At 38.1% G+C, this 24,097-nt stretch overlaps 1 protein-coding gene across 2 annotated transcripts in view; it reads right to left on the bottom strand.

Moving 5' to 3' along the window:
* Window positions 1–1,100: 1,100 nt before the first annotated feature.
* Window positions 1,101–24,097, bottom strand: part of LOC131045163 (ATP-dependent DNA helicase Q-like 4A) — a 71,956-nt gene continuing 48,959 nt past the window's right edge. For both annotated transcript variants that reach the window (XM_057978704.2, XM_057978694.2), the window contains 15 exons: window positions 15,119–15,239; window positions 14,853–15,004; window positions 14,634–14,769; window positions 13,180–13,303; window positions 13,033–13,103; window positions 12,800–12,868; window positions 12,571–12,699; window positions 12,325–12,483; window positions 12,067–12,147; window positions 11,811–11,972; window positions 11,614–11,669; window positions 2,801–2,930; window positions 2,601–2,695; window positions 2,277–2,354; window positions 1,101–2,148 (listed from right to left, as the gene is read on the bottom strand). In XM_057978704.2, coding sequence (XP_057834687.2) covers window positions 1,512–2,148; window positions 2,277–2,354; window positions 2,601–2,695; window positions 2,801–2,930; window positions 11,614–11,669; window positions 11,811–11,972; window positions 12,067–12,147; window positions 12,325–12,483; window positions 12,571–12,699; window positions 12,800–12,868; window positions 13,033–13,103; window positions 13,180–13,303; window positions 14,634–14,769; window positions 14,853–15,004; window positions 15,119–15,239 — 2,200 coding nt within the window. In that variant the 3' untranslated portion in view covers window positions 1,101–1,511. The remainder of the gene's footprint in view (window positions 2,149–2,276; window positions 2,355–2,600; window positions 2,696–2,800; window positions 2,931–11,613; window positions 11,670–11,810; window positions 11,973–12,066; window positions 12,148–12,324; window positions 12,484–12,570; window positions 12,700–12,799; window positions 12,869–13,032; window positions 13,104–13,179; window positions 13,304–14,633; window positions 14,770–14,852; window positions 15,005–15,118; window positions 15,240–24,097) is intronic.

The following is a 24,097-nucleotide window of genomic DNA, read 5'->3' as shown; positions in this document are numbered from 1 at the left end:
TATATTCAATACATATACTACTAGCTCAAATGCTTTGCTAGTTGATCTTCATGAATCACAAATTAACCAACATTATTACCATCATGTTATGTTGATCAAGCCTATCTAATTGAATCATATTGTACATTTTAGATTATTAAAAAGGTCAGTTTTAAGTTATATTTATCTTTGGACATAATAAAATTTATTTACTTCTTAAAATTAATAAATTAAGTCTTCAAAGTTATTTTATTTATAAACCAAGGACATAATAATTAAACTTTCTATATAGGGTTGCGATTGGTAGAAAAACTGGAAGACTACCATGCAAAAAAAATTCAATGTGCATTGTTATAAATACACAAAAATAACATGTTAGTAGCCATTAACAGTTAGATGTTAAGAGGTTACAAGCTTTCTTTCACCAAGTGCTGCTATGTTTCCTTGGAATTCTCTCTCAAAAACCAGCAAAAACTTCCCCTTAGAATTTGTATCTATGTTTGCAATCTTCACACCTAACGTAATGTAATCTCAATATAATGAAATACAGTAATACACATAAATGAATATGGTTATCTTCCTTTCTTACAAATCTAATATTTCATTTGCCAAATAAGATTTAATTACAGTAGATTGATCTTTCTCAACTACATGCCATGTTTTATCTCATTCGCTGGTCATGCTAAGTCTTGAATGGTGAAACTTTTTCGTCATGTGCATGTTCCCTAATTTATGAGAACTGTTTTTATGAAAATTCAACCATTCATTTTGCAAATCATACGCATTTCCATCGATATCAAGGAGAAAGGCTTCAGAGCTGCAATATTTTCCTTTTTTCTTTATCTTAAGTGTTACCCTACACATTTAGTCCGCCTAAGATTTCTTCTTTTACCTTTTATAATCTTCTCTTCCTTGCAGCTTTGTATTCCCTTTATGCTTTCTAATAAAAAGTGCACAATAACAAAATCTCAAAAACAAGACAGAGCTGCTCCTCTCCAACAGAGTGAAAACACCTTGTTGTCAATATTCTTCCATGCAAAAATGTCAAGCATTTGACACTATTTTTAATTTCATGTGCGATTAGATGCAAAAACATTTCACTAATCAAGGTGCAAAACGCATGCTGAAGTTCACATGTGCATAGTTTAAATTCCCAAAAAACAAATTACAGTGGCATGTAATATCCCACAGAGAGATCGTGATAAGATTGATGCTAGGAATCTTATGATCTCCTAATCAATCAAGCATGCTTTTGGCAGCACTATTATTCACAATTATAAGGCACACTCATTGCAGCTTGGAGGGGGCAAAATTACAATCAATTAAAGCTCAGGCAAGTGGATATTCAAGAAACTTGTCAAAAATGACTGCATGGCACAAGAGCATGAAACAATCTGATCCCTTCTGTGAATCAGACGTTATTATCAAACCCATCAAATAGAACTCCACCAAGAAGTACTACAAGGAAAATAAGCTTACATCAGAGGTAAATAATTCCCTACAATATACAATTTTAATATGATGATGAGGGGCTATCTATGAAGTTTCCTTAAAGCATACTCAGCAAACATGCTGGAAATATTTAAATTGGATTTATCATTTCTTGAAATTAATGGAAAATGTGAAACTCTAGCACCATTTTGGCTTTGATTTTGATTTGTATCATCAAGATCAGTTGTGAGACTAAAGCCATCCGGTATATACAGACTTTGGTTCTTCATCGATTCAACATTATCAAGCTCACTTGTGACAGTAAAGCCTTCCGGCATATCCAGGTCTATGTCTTCAACAACCATCCCAAAATCTGAAGTGCCATTTTGTTGTCCAAAAGAAGAGCCCATGCCATTTGAATGCTTGGAAATCTGGGTTAAAGATGTCTTTGAGCAGGTTGGCTCTATATCTGAACCTCCAACTTCCTTAACCTTAGCTGATAGTTTCTTCGGTTGTCTTTTCTTTATTGAGATTCCATTTTGAATGAAATCATCATCCTCCATAGCACATAAGCTGGAACCACCACCAGTTTCTCGTCGCCGCTTTGCTGATGGTGTAACATACTCATTTGTAATGTTTGTATCAAGGGCCAATGTACTCTTTTGTGCATTATGAAATTCCTCAATTGTAGATAAAATGGTTTCAAGTATTCTTGAACCATATCTGATAACCTTCACCCTGCACAGATGTCATTATGCATATTAGAAGGATAGCCAATTTATAGGAAATAAACTTCAGAAACTTTGAAAAGGCCATAAGTACAACAATAAATAAAAGTTGAGAAACAGCATTGTCGGGAATCTTACTTTCCAATACCGTTTATTTCCATCAATTCCTCTGTTGTCCTAGGTACCTTTTTACTGATCTGTTGCAAGGTGGCATTTCTACATTTGAGGTTTACAAACAACCTATATTAGTTGCATGGAACAATGGAATCTGTATGTTCCTACATAGATGATAATTTACCTTTAAATTGCAATTTCAAAACAAGCGTAAATGATTAGATGCAATACAATAGGATGTGATCTCAAACATGGAAGACATCATTTTGTACAGGAACAATTAATGAGAGAACATCATCTGTATCAAACAAAATAATATCATATGCCCAGTCTTTGTACTATACACACCCCAAAATATGGTAGGGCATGACATTTCCCACAGACTCATTCACAAGCATTGTTCGAAGATGTCGCAATGCAGAATAGAGTTTGCTTGACAGGGCCTGCAACAATGAGGAAGTAATAAATCTCCATGTTTTGATAACAATGCAAAAGAATAGACCAAACCCAAATTCTTAAAATGTTTTGCAGAGCTAATACAAGCATACCGGATCAACTTGTGCTTGAAGAGATGACCCCTCTTCAGAAGGAGAATTTATCTTCGCTTTAGACAGATCAACACTCTTTGTTGTAAAGTGAACTTTATCCTGCTTATCCACCTTCTTTGAGGCTGCCAATCTGTATCCCAAAATTTGCAGTCTCTTCTCAGTACAATTGAAACGATAAGACACAACAAGTCAGGGTTACTAAATCAGTTGATATTATCTGGTCACTCATTATAACATCATAAATCCATACTTGATATGCAGCAGCTGAAAATTAAGCAATAGGAACAAACTCAAATAGACTATCATGAAAATATCCTAATTGGCTATGACTCATGAGACTAAAAGAGTTAAAAAACAATGAATTCTTATAAGCCAAAAGGGTAGACACCAGGCTGTTATTACAGTGGAACAAATACCAGCTTAATTCATTTCATCAGTCAAATGCATCAGAGAACATCCACGGGCAAAAAAGTCACTATTCAAAGAAATGTGTTCACAGAATACCACTAATTGCACATGTTGCCATTAACTTCCTCAATCAGTTTGCAGGTTTAGTTCTATGTGAAGTGAGAAAGTTTTATGCATTCAATAGCTCACGTGTCTGATCGAGCATGCAAATGTCAGTCAAGCTCCAGAGTACATCATTAAGTAGTGGCAACCTTACTCTAGTTACAACAAAGCAAGTTTCAGTTAATGCAAAAATTCTTCCCCTCAGAAGATGCATGTCCAATATTTATCAGTAGCTCCACTCAAAAAATTCCTAAATGCTTTTCTAGCAGGTTTTTTTTAGTACATACGAGGGCCTGTCAAGATTCATGTTGGTCGATTTGGCCCACCTCAAAAAATTGAAATAAGAATGAGAACAGCTCCACAAGATTAAATGCCATGGACATAGTAACAACAAATAAACTGGAGACTGCCAACTTCACACATGGTGAAATATTTTGTGCTGCTCCTGCACATGATCTAAGCTGCAGATGACAGGAGAAATTAATCTAACATTAAACACACAGACAGGGTTGATGTAGGTAACATGCTGTAGAAAAGAATTTTGATGAGTGACATAAAAGCAGACCGACAAGACAAAGTTGCAAATAGAAGTCTTGTGCTGTAACGATGCTAAAAATCACTTTCATGATAGTCACTTTACAATGAGAACAAAAGGAAAGATATAGCCCCTGTCAGGCACTTATTATTTTAGTAAGTGATTTAAGGACTATAAATTCCATAGATCCCTAGACAGCCAAACAAAATTGTGGCAATCCTCTGCCATCGGATCCTTCCTATCCTTACAGCTATGCATATGACCTAATGACGAGCACCTCAAGAAAGATTTCAATAGTGATGTATGGGACCCATTAACCCATATCTCCAATAAAGAACATTTATTTGTATCTACAATACAGAATAGATAACAAGAAAAACACTTAAAACTATATATTGTCTGTATTCTCATTCCTTATTACATTTTAACATATATGTGACATTATCAATAATGAGTTGACACTACATATTAGATGAGTTGCAAACTCCCACCCAAATGTTAATATGGTCAACATTACCTTGTTGCTGTGTCCGCAGTATCGTAGATACACAATCTTGAAAACATTGATAATGAGGAGAAAAGGCTTTTTTTTTAAGGCTTTGATCAAAGTTCTCTTAGCAGCTCCCTTACCTGCAAGTTACTATGCCTAAACAACCTTCATGATCCTAACATCATTATCACATGGGGTTGCTTTGTTTAAAAACATATTAAACACTTGTGCTGATATGCTTTTAATATCTCCCCTAAGTTTCAAATTTACAACCTCTAATTTGTCCAGCACATCGGAGAAATTGCTCAAGGAAAACAACACCCTTCCCAGTAGTTGAAAAGCAAGGAAAGATGGGTCTTACAGAATTTTGCTACTAGTATTAGCGGTTATTTTCTATTGTTGTCTCCATCTATATTCTTGATCTCTATGTTGGCAACAGCTCTTAGCATCTGGGAAGCTGATGTGTCTAAAGCATACAAGCTTGGCAGGTATCCTACTTTCTACATAAAAATCTGCTGATATTTCATTCAAAATGTTGGCTAACATTTTGAATCAAAATATTGTCAATATATTGCAATATATAACAATATTCAATTTATGGCAATAGTACCAAAATTATTTTGATATTTTCATTTTTTCAATCTTAATTTCTGCTTCATTCGTCTCTTTTTTTCAGCTGATAAACCTATCTCATTTTTTATTGTTTTTGGGTGTGATTTTCAGAAAGCATTCAAGAATTGTAGTTGGATTTGAGGCCACAATGATCGGATCGGCAGCAGCATCTTCTAAATCATTATCGCCTTGTTGGGTGAATATTTTGTCCCCAGCGTACTGAAGACAAAATATATGTTTCACACAGAACCTCCCCTTGCTGAGAGGAGAAACTTTGTCTCATCATAGCTGTGTGTGAAAAATATATTTTGTCTTCAATATGCTGGTGACAAAATATTTACCCAACACGCCTTCAAAATCAATGCACTAATATTCGAAATCTGGCTAAGGATTTTTTAATTTTTCACTATTTTTTATTTGATTTTTCCATTTTTGAATTCATTTTAATAAAACTAAAAAATATAGAAACACTGTTTTTATGCCCTAATCATATCCTAAATCCAGAAATTTTTTTCACAGTTCAGGGTTATGATTAGGTTTTATTAAACTGTATGCTGTCTTTTCAAAGTACTCATTTTACTAAGAGAAAATTAAAAAATTGTTTTAAAATTTATACCCTAATTGTAACCCATTAAGGCTGTTCTTTTAATAATAGTATGTTGTTTTTAGGGTTTTTAAAATATCGTAACATTGTTTTATGCCCTAACCCTAATTGTCTTCATACCCTAACCCTAAATCCTGAATTTTTTCAGTATCCAAAACGCTAATTGTAAACCTTGAATTTTTTAAGGCTTATATTAGTAGGGGTTTTCATAATATTTAGCATTCGTAAACACAGCTTTTGCGATATTAACAATATATGAAAGCAAGAAAAATTTTGGGTAAAGAACCCCTCTATAATGCACCAAACACAACATTCAACAAGATTACCTTCTTGTATTCTAAGAAGTGATTCCTTGAGGTATATTTGAGGGTTGTAGAGGTTAGATTGATAAGAAGACTGTAGACCCTTTTCCTGCAATTATTTTCTCTACATATTCATTACTTTTCTCTCTTACTTCTTCCAGTGATATGTTGTTTAGATGTAACAACAATACAAGGGGTTCACATGTTAGACAAGCAATCATGCTTTGTACTCAAAGTTGTCCTCTATGAGTAAGATATGTCATTAGACAAACCCAAGACATTTCCAAACCATTTCTTTTGATGCCACTCTACTCTCATGTACATCTCTCATCCACATACCACCATTCTTCCACAATATGTCACAAGGTTCATGTTCATGGTCAAAGTTCAACAACAAAAAAACTGGATTAAGTTTGGCAGTGAGATGATATTTGAAAAAAAATCGTGAACTAATTCACCAAATATAAATTTGAATAATTTTAAATTATAATAAAAAATCTACAAAATCGTCAATATGGGTAGACATTGTCAAACAGATTTGAGATTTATATAAAATGATGCCACATTTATAACCATTGATAAAATTATCAAAGTTAAACTATAAGAAACATATGAAATCATGAATCACAATTGCAAAGATGTGATTTTTTGTCAAAAAGTGACAAGAGTGAAGACTCTACTTCAAAAAAGTACCAAGTCATCAAGAGCACATGGTTGAGTTGTAGTATCACCGTCACTAGATGCACGACTCAATTAATCATCAAAAAAAGTCAAGCTCATCTGTGATTCCTATGTCTTCTGAAATTTGTTGGAGTTGTGAAGAGGTGGGGCCTTTTACTGATTTGTTTATACACAATTGTAAATTACTGCAAATGTAAACAAGATATCCCAACTTTCCAATCAACAACTTGTTTCTCTTTTTGGAATGAATGTGGTCAAAACAACTCCATTCCTTTAATAAGCTAACTAACATGCTCCTTGACTCAATATTCGAATAGCGAAGAGTCGAAGGTTTTTTATTAAGCTTCCAGGTGTTGGATCTCGTTTACACATGTGCTTTCCATGCCACTAGGTACTTCCTCAATCGAGCATTGAGTTATAGCAACTTCTTCAATCACACTAAAGAGGTAAATGAGGGCTTCTTCCAATGAATCCAAAGATTTTTCCTTTAATCATGGGATCAATGGACAACCATGGTAGACTTTCCTACATATTGGGAATGGAATGGAATTTTTTCAACTATTCATATTGTAGAAGGAAAGACCAATTTGAAATCAAATATTTTGCAATTTGCATTCAACGTTTTCCTCCTTATCTCTTGCAGGAGTATATGAGGAGATAAGATGCAAGAGTAGATGAGGGAAAGGATGAAAAAGAATATATCTAGATCTCCTTCAAAATCCTGCAAATAGGGTGAGGAGAAGGGGAACGAAGAAATGAAGGGCGCAAAGTCCATGAAGAACTTTTATGTGAAAACTAACATGGGAACTGTATATTTCGCAAGTGAAAAAAATTGATAGTCCAATAAAAGCCCACAACATTGTGAAAGCAGTAGAAAATAACCAAAACACTCCTGAACATAGGATTTTTTCAGATTCTTGCAACCTCTAAATTTCTAACACATGATATGAACATGGAGGATAAAGAAGAACAATACCTGTGCGAATTTGACAAAACGGGACCCACTTGAAAACTTATCAGATCAATCATCTGCGATGAGCAAAATGAGGCCTCAATGCTGTCAATTTGAGTCCCAACAAAACCTATTGTACATCTACACATATGGCATGACAATTTGTAATACATACAACAAAGCTTTGCATAATTCTATAAAGCATAGTCCTTTCTAGTCATGTCTTGAATTCCAACCTATAGCACCCCTTGACATTTTCTTCCAAGTACCACATGATGGAGTTGTCCACATAGCCTTAGGAAGCAAATAAAGTGCAATAATTTTTGCAACACGTTCAAAATGTTCACCAACATGTTCAACAAATACTCACATCAGCAGCAAAAATTAAAAAGTGCCATACACAGAATACACACCTTAGTCATTCAAAGTTGGTGACAAAGTCTAGTTGCATCTTTAGAAGGAACTAAACCAGAAGATGAAGCCTCTGCGCTATAGTCCCAACACCATTTTTTGCACATCTTTGGATGGGATTGCATCCAATTTTCAACGTGAAACCCTTCAAGCCATTATTTTCTCTTCTTTAGCAAGAGTCGCCTCAACAAAACTTGGTTCCTCACCACTTGCATTTTTGCACAAGATGAGATCATCAAACTACCACAAAACACACTTGCCAAGATTCACATATCATCTATTCAAAGTGGCCAAGTCAAGGTAGCATGTAAAATTATAAATCAAGCAAAAAGGCAAAAATTTCCACAACTCTATTCACCTTCCACAACTCGCCAAAAATGTGATGGGGAACATCACTTCTCAAGAAAAGGCAAATGAGCATACCACAACCATTCAAGCGTCCGGGAACATTGTGGGCACCTCGATAGTATTCAGAACTTTTGTGCCTCCTCAACACACATGCCTTATGTACAACACTCGATGTCATTGCACGCACTCATGCATTACCCAACACATTGTTCATCGCATGCCACCACACACAAATCAACAAATTGTTCATCTCACACCACCACGCATGACTTCACATAGCTTCACACACACACACTTAGCAACATAATTGACCTCTACACAGCATTCTCCAGCCATGGAATCAAATACTAATCGTTGAGAATCTTAACCAATAGGGAATTGAAAGGGCAAAAATCTAGGATTCTTTTGACCATGATATACTGTTGACAAATCAGTAAATAACCCCTTTCAATTCTCCATTTATGGGTTCTAATTCAACCTGTTTTTGTACCATTCCTTGATATTTAATGTTTGTCCATTGGTATCCATTTGACATTTTTTGATGGCTCAAATATTGCAAAAATTCTTCTATTTTAAGTTGCAAGTATGCATGTATCAAGGCTACTAGGAGATGGGGGTACTTGGAGACTTTGGAGACTGGTACTGGTATGTGTTATGCACCCCCCGCCCCCCGATCAGACATTAAATAAAAAATCAATCAATAAAATAAAATTGTCTTACAAGTCGTAAGACTTCACAATTTCAAGAATCGAACAGGCCGTGGAGAATGGAAGATGTTATAATGAATCGTTTCCCACTCTCCAAATGTCAGTGATCTCACACTTAGTGAGCAGCAACTTGTTAAGCATAAGTAATATCATTAAGAGGTGGTTCAGTCAACATATGGAATATTATTAAGGACAATTCATTAAGAATAAACAAGGCAATTAAAAGTCAGTAATTAATTGTGGGAAAGGTAGCGAATGAATAAGGAAAAGACACCTCTCCTGCAAAACAGTGCAACCATTGGAAAGATCATGACTGTCCAGCATCAATCGAAGGATATAAAGGACCATTCCAACATCCTTGAACAAGGCATCGAAGGAAGACAGAATCAGATTGAATATTAATAATTAATATACTCGAACATACTTATGGTTTGGTATGAGTTCTATATATATGGCATGATGAATGTTATTTGTGTGTTCTGCTTAATTATTAAAATCAGCCATGATAGGGGCCATGAGGGATTACAAGGAAGGGAAATGGCGATGGGGTCCTCTTCTAGGTACGCCACTTCATAGTAGTAGACTGGGGAGTCCCATGACGCCAAGGGGGTACATGGGGTACTCCCTTTGGGCTTTAGAAGGGATGGACTTCCTCGGCACCCTATTGTGAATACACCTCAACCCTCTATCATGGTGGGTTAATACACTAAGAAGTCCGATCATAGGAAGTGGGAGATGGATGGCAAGATGAAAGGGAACGGTTATAGAACACCTCACTAGGTACACCACCCCATATGGATGGCACGGGCCACATGGGGCCAAGAGTGATGGTATATCTCCTCTTGGGCCTAGGGTAGAAGATCTCTAGGGTACCCTATCAAGTCACCTTATCCTAGCTCTCCTATGGATGAACTTTCTCAAATATATTTAAGATATCTTGTGAGTAAATTTATATTTCTAATATATCATATATGCTTTTGACAATTCCTAACTAAGAGATCTATTTTATGGATTATGGTTATAAATAGTTTCTAGCCTATTTGCAAGGTCCCAATCAAGTGAAAGATATCTCTAACCCTACTCCTGTTTCACTCAAAAATTGTGATTAGGGTAAAATTAGGGCTTTTATAAAAGGGGGAGTTACACTACGGCAAATTTTCAAAAATAGGAGATGGGGGTAATTGGAGACACCAATTTTTGTAATATTATTTAATAATTTCAAAAAAATATCATGGCATAGAACTTTGTAAACAAGAACAGTGGTAAAGTTTAACTCGTACTTACATATGCCCACAAATTTATCGTTAATTAATCTCTGTTAATTTACGCCAATGTGTTAGCAATATGTTGGATTAACTTAGGTTAAGCCTAAAGAAGCATATTTTCTTTTATCAACTCTATTCCACTATTTTTTTAAAATTAAATTGCAAGAGATACCAAAATTTAAGTTGCAAGACATGGGAGACATTTGGAGACGTTTGTCTCGCACATGGAGAACCCTGCAAGACTCCTGAAACATTTTTGACACGAGAGACACATCCTGATCCTCGGGACGCATCCCAAGGGTTCGGAGACGCATCTCCCAATAACCCTGGTATGTATGCATGCCTGGATGTGTGAATGTATGCATGTATGTATGCATGCATGTACGTATGCATGTAGGCATGTATGTAAACTTTATTAGAAGATTTATTAAATTTGTGAACCACCAAAATTGGAGGATACAAGATCAAGTGACCAAATATTTGGAAAGGGATGTTAACATTCCATATTATATTTATGTGTTTTGTTGGTTCATAACAAGGGAAGAATGTCATTATATAACTCTCTATAGTTGTTTTAAAATGTATTGTGTTTCAATTAAACGCATCTTAATAAAGTAGCAATAGTGATTCTCAATTATCTCTATCAATTGTATTAAATTTGGACATATATGGTATTATATATGTGGATAGATAGACAGTACAGTCACATCAAGCCATACCAAACCAGTGGAAAAATAATCACCATACTAGTGAACCCAAACACAAAACCCATACCTAAATTGACAACATAGTTGTATACAATTATGTTAAGATGTTCGACATCAGTTATAATAATGGGACTTCATTGCACTTGTCTACCATTATGTTGTAATGTTTAACATCTCTTATAATAATGTGACTAGCAAGTACAAATTGCTACCCACTACAAAGCAAATGGGATAAAGAATTAAGAATGAAATTATCCCTTAGAATTATCTTTGAAAATGTGCGCCCATAATTAGAGCCATTGAATCTCAAGTACTGTATAAAACAGATCCACAATCTTGTGGTACTTATTGTAATCTAGGCTGATGTGGGAGATTAAGACAAAAACATATTGGGAAGATGCTCAATGGTTTGGACTTAAATGTCAAGCAATAGAAGACATGAACGAATTGAGGCTAACTAAATACATAGGACAATTTTCTATGATACTACCAAGACGTGAGCATAAGGCATATTCTATCAACTTAAATATTCTAACATTGCAAATTGGTATTGCTGTGTTCCTTGAATGGTGATTGGCCTGACCTTACTGTTTTTGTTGCTAACCGCAAATCTAAGAAAATGGAAAATGGCTCATGAGAAATTCACAACAAAATATTTCATATATATTTTATTGTTAGGTGCAGCCTACCTCACAACAACTCTCTCACGCCCCAAGAAGAGATCTCTTGCCTTGCTTTCATTAACCTGTAGAGAAAGTTATCAATCTATAAAATTGACTCCTATGTCAATGCCCCTTAAAAGAGCAAGATAAAACAATATAATAACAGGCATGTACAACTTCGAAATGTAATGAATGACTCAGTTTGAAAAAATGAGGAAAATTACTTTAAGAACTGAAGACACTGATCCATAAACATCATTCTTCATGACATCTTCTGTAAGGATGTCTTGAAGAACTAAGCGATGCAATATACGTGATGCATCTAGCTTACTGATATTTTTACCAGCTCCATGAAGATTCAGTGTTTCATGCTTTTGCCTCTTTATCTGAACAAGAGACCATTTAAGAAATGATTATTTTGAAAAGAAAAAATAATTGACTATAAAAACACAGTAAATTTGTGTATCCGTGGTCTTGTACTTGTTGACTCATGGAGCCGCGATAGACATCGAGCACATGAGAAGATGAGTAGCGTTGACCCATTGCCTTTATTAACTCTACCTGCATGTTCAGATTAGCAATATAAATCCCAACTAGTGAATATGAAGTGCCAGGTAATACCAGCCCTTCCATCATAACTACAAGTATTGCAAGTCAAACCAATATAAACAACAATAGGTATAAAACTGATATTGCACAGTGACACCAAGCCAAAGCAATACAAAACAACTGTCTAACCAAATGCTTTGCTGCATCAGTCACATCTTCCTCCACAAAATTTATCATTTTCCTACAATTGTCACAAGTACTTTTGCAGCTTGCAGCATCAAATTTTTCACCAAAATGAGCAAGTTGCAATACTCTTCGACAATCGACATCATTTTCACAATAATTAACCTGGCATACATAGCAAACCCACATTCTGCATCAATTTAAGCTTTAATTAATTAAAAAATCAAAACTTCATTTGTGTGAAAAAAATACCATTCTTAAAAGATTCTCAAGGTTTGTCTCTAATATACTCCTTGAATTTCCCAAAGCTCCAGGACCTGCTCTAGAGAGCATTGAATTTTGTTCTGAAGCTCCTTGTACAAGCATGTGCTTTACTCGGATCTATTTCATCAAAAAAAACTGTAATGAGTTTTAAAAGTTCAACTTGATTCTCAAGTTCACAAGTTTTTAAAGAAAAAACTTCCTTATTCAAACAACTTACATAATCAGCATAGTTGTAGTAAAGAATGCAAGATGAAGGAAGGTTATCCCGACCAGCTCGACCACATTCCTAAACAATACAATTGAAAGAGAAATTTGTTTCCATTGTTTGTAAAAAGATGAAGATCCAAGTATTCCGCATTATACAAAATAACATCGTCCTATTATTGCAAGTGAATATATGGAAATCTATTTGAAAAAGAAAATAAATAGAAACATGAAAAGACAAGAGACCTGATGATAACCTTCAATAGACTTTGGCAATGAATGGTGAATAACAAACCTCACATCCGGTTTGTTGATACCTGAAACAGAAAGACTTCAAATATATCTTTGAAGCAACAACAAGAACTCATTTTGCAAATTCAAAAAATTCCATACCCATTCCAAAAGCGACAGTTGCACATATTATGTTTATTTCATCTTTGCTCCACTGCCTTTGGACAAAAGAGCGGTGTTCAGGATCCATGTTACCATGGTAAAATGCTGCTTTGTGACCAAATTCCTGGCATTATATATCAATATATGATACAAACACTTAGTTGATACACCACATTTTTCCTCACACAAATTAACCAGATAGACAAGTTTTTTATATTGCAAGTATTGTAATAATAAAATTAGCACAAAGTCCTCCCTTCTAGAATTGAATAAATAAATGATGAAATGTATAAAAACAATAGTCTTGTGAAGAAAACCAACTTAATACATTCATATGTTTTGCAATCTACTGAAAGCTTGCCTCCTACAACAGTGTTAAGGAAATTGGGAATCCTTTGTGGTCTTATCTATATTGTTCAGATGCCACTAGTAGAACAGAGATGGCCACTTCCACTAAGATCTATGTCAAAGTTAATCTGGCTCTACCTACTAAGTATGCTGTCAGAATTTGTTCTTCACTTGGCTCTTGGTCTGAAGAATTAGATTATGAATGCCTGCCCTTTAATTGCTTCTCTTGCAAAAAGATGATGTAATATGTTGCAAAAAATTATAACAAGGGCCGCAAGGAGCCCCCAGCAAGTGCCCCAAAGACTATGAATACAACATTTAGCACCAAACTTTGGGAGGCTGCAAGGTAATGCACATAGCAATGCAACATTTAGCAACAAAAAGTAGGGAGTCTGTGAGTGGCATGTTCAAGCGCTGCCTTACAGACTTTCTTCTTTTTAATGACATTGAACCTTTATAGGTTTTTATTTTCCCTTGGAAATAGTTTGGTGCTCACAGCCTCCCAATTTTTTGTGCTAAAACACACAGAACAGTGCATAACTGGAAAACCCACCAAACTGATTGCAGAGGAAAAGTAACAACCATAAGGCAAAATGACATTAACAAAAATAAATCCTGCAAGACTGAGCTTGCACAGCCCGCTCACCACATCCCAAACTGCCATGTGCATTGCCTCAAGAATAACTCTTGATTGTGCAAACCAAAGCATTATAGTTCCTTTTAATACCATACAAAAGTACCAATTCATACAACAACTCAACAAACAATAACACATAATTTTATCATAGTTTTAATGTTTAAACATTCATCTCAAACTACAAGCCATAATCCTAGAATATATAAATGAACTAAAGATCACATTATTTCCTTGTTCATACATAAATTAAGAAGCGACTAAATGGAAAACACGCATGAATAATCCAATTTGATTTTAAATAGCACACAATAAACAAATTGTGCCATTTTATTATCACAAATTGCAAATCTTGCAAGTATCTCAAAAAGTTGTTCCAAATAAAAGAAAGATACGCAGAGATATTTTCTAGAACGACGATTATTTTATACTTCCTGAAGAGGTCAAAATTTTATCTTCTATTGAGAACTACCTGTAGCTTTTCAGCAATTTTTTCACAATCCATTCGAGATAGGCAATAAATTATCCCACACTCATCCCGGTAATTTTCTTTGATGAATTTATCGATCTCCTCGACACATTTTTTTGTCTTTGACATAACAGCATACCTGCCAGATATTAAAAACAATCCATTACTCTATGTAATGTATTTATGAAAGTCAAAACAATGTTAAGCGATTGAGAATTTTACCTTAGATTTGGACGGTTGAAAGTTTGCCTAAAGACCAAACAGTCTGCAAGACCTAGCGCTTGTACAACATCCTCCTTTACACTTGCTGTAGCAGTTGCTGTTAGAGCCAGCAAAGGCACTTGACGAAACCTTTGCTTCAAGACACCAAGACCCTACAAGAATATAAATATCAAAAACTTATCAAATTAAAATCATAAACATACTGATCCTTGACACAAATGCTAATCACTTCAAATGGGTCATATCATGTGGAATAGCTCTAGAACCTGATAATCTGGTCGAAAGTCATGCCCCCATTGGCTGACACAATGGGCCTCATCAATAACAATTCGAGCAAGTAGCTCCCTTTGATGCAAGCTTTCGAGATGCCTTAGCAAATGGTCGCTTCTACAAGAATGGGTAAGTAACAATTAGACGTAAACATATGAAACCCTGCTTAGGTAATAAACTAAGGTGAAATAAAAATTAGCATAAGAAGTATGTTACAGAGATAAGTGAAGCCTTTCACAATTTGATATAGATAAGCATCCCTTATGTGATCAATCTATAAACTATTTCTTTGCACTATCTATTAAACAAAACAGCCAGCAAAATACATTGCAAAGAATAACATAACTCCACCATTGCCTTGAAAATTTATCATCCTAAGACAAAAGTAAATGACATGTAAAGCCTCAAATTAATGTAAAAGACAAAAGAATCCCAAGATGTTAATAATAATCTCAACCAAAAATATAATGCCCGTTTTGAAATACTCGGATTCATCTCTCACAGTGCACGTCCAAATTTAGAAAAAGAACTGAACAAAATTGTTGAGCAATAAATTCATCCTTTATAGTGCACTTAGGGACTGTCTATAGACTACACTTTATAACAGGTGATAGTCTAAACAATACAAGAAAAAATATTTCGTGGGAACTTCTTGGCAAACCAAAAGATAAAGATATTTCCAGTTTATCACAATTAAATTGGGAAAAGGGAGGAAAATATCAAGAAACCAAAAAATGCAGAAATTTGCATTAAAAAAAAAGAGATAAAAAACTGAAAATTACATTAACAACTTAAAGCCATCTTAACTAGATAGAAAGTGATAAAGTGAAAATAAAAGAGAGTAACACCATGAATTTTGATAGAGATTAAACCTAAGTTGCTGAATCGGGTTTGGGAACAAGAACGGGTACACAGGTACAAAACACCAGTACTACAAAAAAAAATTGGGGGGTTGGATACATTTTCAGTACGTTCATACAAAAATAAAATATATATGTATATACATACATACATACACACACATATATATATGTACATATGTATATATATACATACATACATATACACATATACATACATATATATGTACATGTATATATATGAATGCATGCATACATATATATGTATATATGCATATATATACATTTATACATAATCATATACATACATATATACATATACATACATATTTATATGTACATATATACATATACATACATATTTATATGTACATATATACATATATGTGTATATATGTATCTATATGTAGCTAAAAATAGAATTACATTTAGAATATCATATACACTTGTTGGCGGCAATATTGTACACGGAAATAAAACTAGTTAATTAAGTTGTAATTGTGTTGGTTAGTTGGCAACCGAGGGGTGGCAGTTGCAGTGCGACGGTTGGTGCTCGCACCCCCTCGGTATCTTTATATACTTCCGAATGTAACTTGTGAGGGGGGAACAATTATGAATGGAAAAACATCTCTTATATTTGTCTGATATCCATGGCGTTACTATTCTGCGTTACGTACTTTATGTTTTAAGTTATTAACCCGAGAGGGCAAACATTTGGCGCCGTTGCCTAGACGTACTCGGGAATGGAAGACGCGGATGGCGCACGAACACGATGGGCCTACCCATTGGTGAGATAAACCCAAAGGCTGACGACGCGCAAACAGAACTTTACACAGGAGAAGACACCGCAACGAGAGAATTTTCAATTCTACTCCAGGTAGCCATCCAAACCTACGTCCGACGAGAGGTGACAGGGGCAAAAATCCCACCAAGTGTCGTGTGGACAGCGTTGGAGGTGAGCCCGGCAGTAAACCGGTTGAAAAACCATCTTCCCCAGTTGCTTGCACAAGCCTCGCTGGCTATACAAGCTCGCCTGGAGGAGATTGCCCAGGAAGAGCGACGCCAACAGATCCTTCAACAGTACGAAGATAGCACCCGACGGGAAGCAAAACGAGATGGCGCCAGACCAGGAAGGAATTGAACCTTGAATCTTCTATATTCAAATAAAAGTGTCATTGACACGAGTTGTATCTGAGGAAATGAATTAATAAAGACGTGTTTTGCTTTATGTATTGCGCATTATGGAAATGTACGGCAATTAATGCCCAACCTATTGAATAAAGATAGAAATAAAAAAGCAGAAACGGACGAGTGGGAGGCCGCACAGAGGGCCTTGATTCTGGAGCAGCAAGTAGAACGTAGACGGAGGCTGAGGCAACTTGCCAAAGGACGACCTTCCGAAGGGTGGCCCGAGGCGAACCAAGGAGGTGTCACGGAGGGTGCAAAAGCCGACGGAAATTTCTACGCGTCGCCAAAACACTGTAGGGTGCGGAGCCACGAAGAGTTTCTGGAGGAAACAAGGTTACGGCAGAATCTAGTCGAGGAGACTCGGGATCAGTTTAGAAACTTATCCCTTACACCACAAAGTGAGGATCACCAAAAGGAGCCAGGAGTGGGCACGGGTGAGAACGAAGGGGAGGACAACCGTACGGCTGTAGGTGCTACACACGGCAGGCAAAACACCGTACCCCCAATCACCCACGCAGGACACACCACCGACGCCGGAGGGAGCGACGCAGGGGCTCAGACACAGCCACAGCCACCTCAGGGGAGACGACACCCATCAATGGCAAGTAAACAGAAACTACCAAAGTTCAACGGCGACGGGAAGGAAGATCCCGTCCGCCATTGTCGACCGTGCGAAACCATATGGTCAACAAACGGTGTTACCGATCAAGACGAATGGGTAACACAATTCCCAGCAACCTTGAAGGGAGTGGCCATAGACTGGTACTCAGATATGGATAAGGCCAAAGTCGACACATGGCCCGATCTGAAGAAGGAGTTTGGGATAGAGTTCCGCCTCCTGAGAGATGACAACGAAATAGTTGCTGAAATCTATGGAACAAAGCAAAACAAGAATGAGATTGTCCGAGCCTATAGTCAGCGGCTGAAGGAACTGTTGGGAAAAATGGAGAGTCAACCAACGGATGGGTTGAAAAAGAGATGGTTTGTGGAGGGACTGAAACACTCCCTCCGAAAGAAGATGAAAATTCTCCCACCGACATCGTACGAAGATGCATACAATAGAGCGATGGATCTCGAGAGCGAGACCAAGACATCGAAGAAAAAAAAGAAGGATAGCTCATCCGAGGAGGATGACTCTTCACAGGAAAGCAGCAGCGACGGTGAGGCTAGCAAGCGGGTGCAAGCGCTCCAGAAAGACATGGAGCGAATGAGGAAGGAGTTCAAAACAATGAGAAGCACCAGTCGAACTGAAGGGGACATATGGTGCACTGAGTGCAAAGAGGAGGAGCATACAAAGGGTACTTGCCCGAAGAAAGCATTTGCGAGATTTGCCAAGTGATGGGACACTCCATCAAGGAATGCCCATACAACATGAAAACCCGAAGCACGCAAGTGAGCCAACTGTTGTTCACGGAGCAGGCCACAACATCCGCACTAGCGGGTACGGCCCAGCAAACCAACACAACGACATCATCTGGAGGTTACCGGGACAACAGACGCGGCGGCAGAAGGAATAGCAACAATAACAATAACGGAAGCCGTATTCAGTATGACGCCAAGGGCCGGCCAATTATCCAATGTAGGGCCTGTAATCAGTGGGGGCACTTCACCCGTGATTGCACGAAGGAAGCCACCCCTCAGCACCTCTCCCGATGGTGTGGGCAAGGCGACCATGAGGACGCAAATTGCCCAAAGGCAGGGGTTAATCTCCTCAACATTGAGAAGGCTGAGAAGACTGGTGAGAAAGAAGTACTGGCGATCACTCGCGCCCATACGAAAAAGGCCACTTATCCCGACCCCCGTACAGAGGAGAGATTACGGGAGGCAAAGGCCAATATTGAACATGAGATGACGGCCGAACGACGGGACAACAAGGTGGCAAGTACATCATCCCGTACGGAAGCAGAAAATAACATCATTGGGCAAGTACTGCAAATGGAAGTACCTATAAGGGTAAAGGACCTTCTAGAAACAATGCCACAATTAAGGACCGCCATTTTTAGTTCCATACAAACCACTGCGCAGGCACCTTTGCGTGCCACATGGGCGGAAGTTCCAGTCAGCCCCTCGGTTGACCCAATGTTGTTGGCCTTAAATAGTGGTCGGCATCCTGCTGTAGTAGAGATGGGAATTCTCGAGGCTATCCTCAAAGACACCATCGTGGACGGAGGTTCGGGGGTGAATGTACTGCCAGAGGATACGTGGAAGAAGCTGGGGAAGCCAACACTATGGCCACCCACGTTCAACTTGGTAGGTGCAGACCAGCACGGCATCAAGCCACTCGACACCCTGATGGCCCAACCGGTCACCATCGGCACGCAACCTTTCATACTAGATTTTGTGATAATCCCACTCCAGAAGAAGGGGTACGACGCCATCTTAGGTAGAGGGTGGCTGGTTACAGCAAAGGTGAACCACGACTGGAAAAAGAACACCCTTTCTATGGAGAAAGGGGGGCGGAAGTACACCATTGATCTGAGGACCCAGGTTGTTGACGAGGAACTAGCATCATCTTCGGAATCGGAGGATGAAGGAAAAGGCGACCCGAGGGACGAAGGACGGGGCTGCAGGGAGCCCAACGACGAAGGGACTTAAACTAGGAGAGTGCTCTGAGGATGAGACAGGGTCATTGAACGGGCTCTTCCACTGGCAGATGGAGGATTATGAAATGTTCCAGAGCTACAGGCTCGAAGTAGAGGAACCAGAGCAAGTAACAGAGGAGGTGTACCTGCCAGAATACATAGAATATTGGAAGGGAGACGCCCCAAACCTCGGTGACATAGATAATCCCAAGATCATTCGTGTTGGCAACGATTGGAACCTTGTATGGAAGGCCGCAGCCTTCAAAATCTTTATAATTCTTCTTCTTCTTATGTACGGGAAGGAGATTGTGGTCCCTTTAGAATTTGTGGTTCCAGGTCTTCGGATGGCCATTGAAAATAGACTTGCCAACAACGGGTCCAAATTGAAACGCTACCACGAGAAGCGCGCAGGGGCCCGAGAGGCCGGAAGGACACCCGAGAGTCCGGAGGGGGACCCGAGAGGATGGAAGGGGACTTGAGAGGTCGGGCAAGCGACTTGAGAGGCACGGGACCAACGCAGGAGATTCTTGGGCGAGGAAAACCAAGAAGGATGAAGAGCGATCCCAGAGACAGGGGACCTGAACCGAAGACTCTCTAGACAACTAAATTAGGAAATTTAAAATAAATAAAAAACGTACGGCCGTACGAGTCTATACGGCAGTTGACCGTACGGCTGGGAGAAAAAAAAAATTTAAAAAAAAGCCACGATAGAGCCATCGTACGGTAGCACCACCGTGCAGTGGCAACACTGGTGGTGGAACCACCGTACGGTAGCACCACCGTGCGGTGGCAACACTGACGGTGGGACCACCGGCGATGGAACCACCGGGCGGTGGCAACACCGACGGTGGACCGTGCGGTGGAAACCGCCGCCGCCGCAAGGCATAAGCACAACCGAAGATATAAACACGTGCACATGCAGCAACCCCCGCCCAAATGCACAGACACGCACAAACGCACTCCGCCCAACAACGCAGCGCCCACGCAAGCACAAGGCAGGCACACGCAAGGCATATGCAGCCATACACAACCATCCAGGAGGTAGTTAAGCATTCGGCGTGTAGAAGGAGGCTCGTACAGTGTGTATGGTAACCGGTTGGTCGTGTATTCCATATGGGGTGATCCGTACGGTGAAGGGGTGTTGACGGCACGGGCAGGTGGTTGTACGATTGGAGGTGTCAGTGTTGTTGACCATACGGGGAGGTTGTATGGCCGGGTGCCATCGGGGACATTACAGTGGATATAAAAAAAAAACGACGACGACCAGATTGAAAAAATCATTCGATGACATCTGGAGCCAGGACGCTGAAAATATTAGAGTGGAGAAGAAGGGTTTTGACATCTTAAAATATCACAGAAATGATGCACTGCCCCTGGACCCCGCGAGGGGCGCTGTGAACAAACAGAGTTAGTCAACAATCATCTAAGGGGAGACGGATTTGGAGGTTGCGAACAAACAGAGTTTGAGGGAAGGCATTGCAAGAACGCGAAATCATACGACACAAGAGAGTTATTCAATTCAGTTATCAACCTTTGGGGAGTGTGATGGAGGATTTGAGGTGTCTCGTAGCCTTTGTGACAGAGGGTTGTGGCCACCTCCAGGCATGAATGGTACGCTTTGAGGAACTCGGAGTATGTCTCGGCTAGACATGAGGTTGCCTTGGTGGATGCAGAGAGGGCTCGGGAGGAGCTAACCACCAGGTTGGAGGTAGGAGTAGCGTGAGACTTAGCTTAGCGTACTGTTGATGTGTATTTTTTACACAACCAAACACAGAATAAAATACCCAGAGGTATCTTATCCTCTCTTGAATAAAGTCTCTAAATGCTGAAGATGTAGCGAAAAGGATCAATCAAGATGACTTCAAGGTTCTTTGTTGTAAGATCTCTACGTGTGGATAAGCACCAGTGGTCGTTGTGTATGTTGTTTCTTCAAGGGGCCTTACGTACTTTCAGAGAAAGCTTGTCCATTTTACTCTCTTTCCAAATGAAGGAACAGGATTTTCCTAACACTAACAGATTTCAAAAAAATGTCAAAAGGTAAGGGTTTCAAGGAAGGAATACTTGAACTAATCCTAAGAATGACTCATTGAGGACTAGATTTGATAAGATTCTACCAATTTCAGTATCACCAAGAAATTACAACTCTACTGGAATTGATGCGATCTTCTAAGGGGATTCAATAACTTTCAAATCATCAAGGATATAGATACTATCATAGAGATACATATCAATACTTCCAAGAATGATTGAATTCTTAATCAATCTCAACGTTTCCAGTTGACCACACAAGGCGTTCTTACAATCAGTAAGAAGCTAGTGGTTTGGAATGTGAATCTTATTAAAGATCAAGCACAACACTTCGTCCTTCAAACTTAGAACTTAAATGCTATTTCAACTGAGAGTGATTCAAGAAGATAAACAATCATGAAGATAGCCACAAGTATTGCAATAAAACACCATAACTTCAATATTTTATTGATCTCATAGCCAAATGGACAACAATTGTTCAAAATTCTTTCTTCACTACTCAATCTTGCTACAAACAACGACTAATTTCTCTCTAACTTTCTCTCTCTTTTCTAACTTTTTCTCTCTTTAAAATGAAATGAGTGAGGGCATATATAGCATCCTCAAATACAATGAACGGCTTGGATCAATTCAAGATCAATGGCCAAGATTTTACAATGAAACCCTAATTAGGGTTTGTTATAACAAACTTAATTCTAACCAATGAAATAATTGCATTATTTGGACACATGTCTTCTCTGGAATATTCGACCAATGGATAGCCGAGGTAGGTACATCGAAGTTTGTGCCATCTTTAATGAGCCAGGTACATTGAATCTGGACATGCTGAGGTGGACCAACCCGACTGGAGGAGTGATGACTAGGAAGCCACCTCGTCAAACACTTGGTTGATGCTCAATTTGGTGATGCCTTCCTTCAAATGCTAGACTGGAAGATAGATGGAGAAGGTCGTCCTTAATGATGCTGGACTGGAGGAGACCTTCCTTGATGATTACTGGGCTAGAGGAGATCGTCCTTGATCTAGCTTGATCTTCTTTGATGAGAGTCTGCCAAGTAATTGATCCTCCTGCCTTGGGGGTCTTCGTTTGATACCTACACAAAAGATTAAAGCTAGTCTTTGAGTATAATATCTTATAGCATAGGATCTAAGACCTTTCAAGGGAATAATTCAAAACATCAATTTGAAAAAGACATGATAAATCAAGAATTCTAAATTTTCAAATTAATTATGAATGGAAATTAGATTTTTTCAAGACTTAGACTTTAAAAGATTGCTATGGAAATCAAAACAAGTTTTGAATAAGAACTTCAAAAAGGATTCTTCATACCTTCCTCTTGAATGCTTAACTATGAACCTTGGAAAATGGAAGGAAAAAGATCAAATCTTGCTGGATAAGGATTGGATTTTGGTCTCCCTTTAAATGAATTATGTCTTGATTAACCTTCAAAAGAAGTTCGCCTTCCACTAACCTCCAACCACTTGGCAAATTCTGGAAATTTAGCCTCCAACTTAGTAAGAATTCGCCTCCAATCTGCTAGATTTCGCTCCTCCAATCTGCTCCTCAAGATCGCATTTAGAACAATGAATGAATGATTTGGATTCACCACAAAGCATCTCCCTTAAATAGGGCGCTCACCCTAATCCTCATGAGGCCGACTTAGGTATTTAGCAATAAAATAAGATAAAATCTCACTTAAAAGGAGGCCGACTTGCTTGTAAAAGCAAATAAATGTATTTTAAGCGCTCTCCTTTTATTTTTTAAATTTTAAAATTAATTTCAAGGCCTCCAAGGTGGATTTTATATTTTCTTTAAGGCTTTAAAAATTAATTAATTCAATTATAAAGGCCTCAAATTATGCGAACTTAATTTAACCTCCCAAATGTCTTGAATTTGGCAAATTTGGTGAAAATTAGGAATATGGAGGTTTGATTGAGGTTTAATGAAATTTCCTTTCTCCTTAAGTTTTGAAATATTCCAAGTGATGAAGGTCTAGATTCACTTCAAGACTTGTTTGAACCCCTTATCCACGCTTGTTCTCTTGATGAAATTGAAATTTTCTCAACCTACATTTGCAAATTTCCATGTCTTTGTCTTTACAATCTTGCAATTTGCCCTAAACTTAATCAATCAAGGTTGAATGATAGGTTTTTGATGATTTCGCCCTGGACCCTTTGGAAGGGTCAAGAGCGATTTTTCAAATTAGGTCTTGAATAACTTATTCCCTTCATTCCAAAATCTCCCGGAAGGCGAGTTCATGTTTGTTTTGCCCAAATCAAAGTCTTGCATTTCAATTTTTAGTCTTTCACATGAGGAAA

Source organism: Cryptomeria japonica, chromosome 3 (assembly GCF_030272615.1).
Source record: "Cryptomeria japonica chromosome 3, Sugi_1.0, whole genome shotgun sequence".
In the NCBI taxonomy this organism is placed as follows: domain Eukaryota; kingdom Viridiplantae; phylum Streptophyta; class Pinopsida; order Cupressales; family Cupressaceae; genus Cryptomeria; species Cryptomeria japonica.
This window is presented reverse-complemented; position numbering and strand designations above follow the sequence as displayed.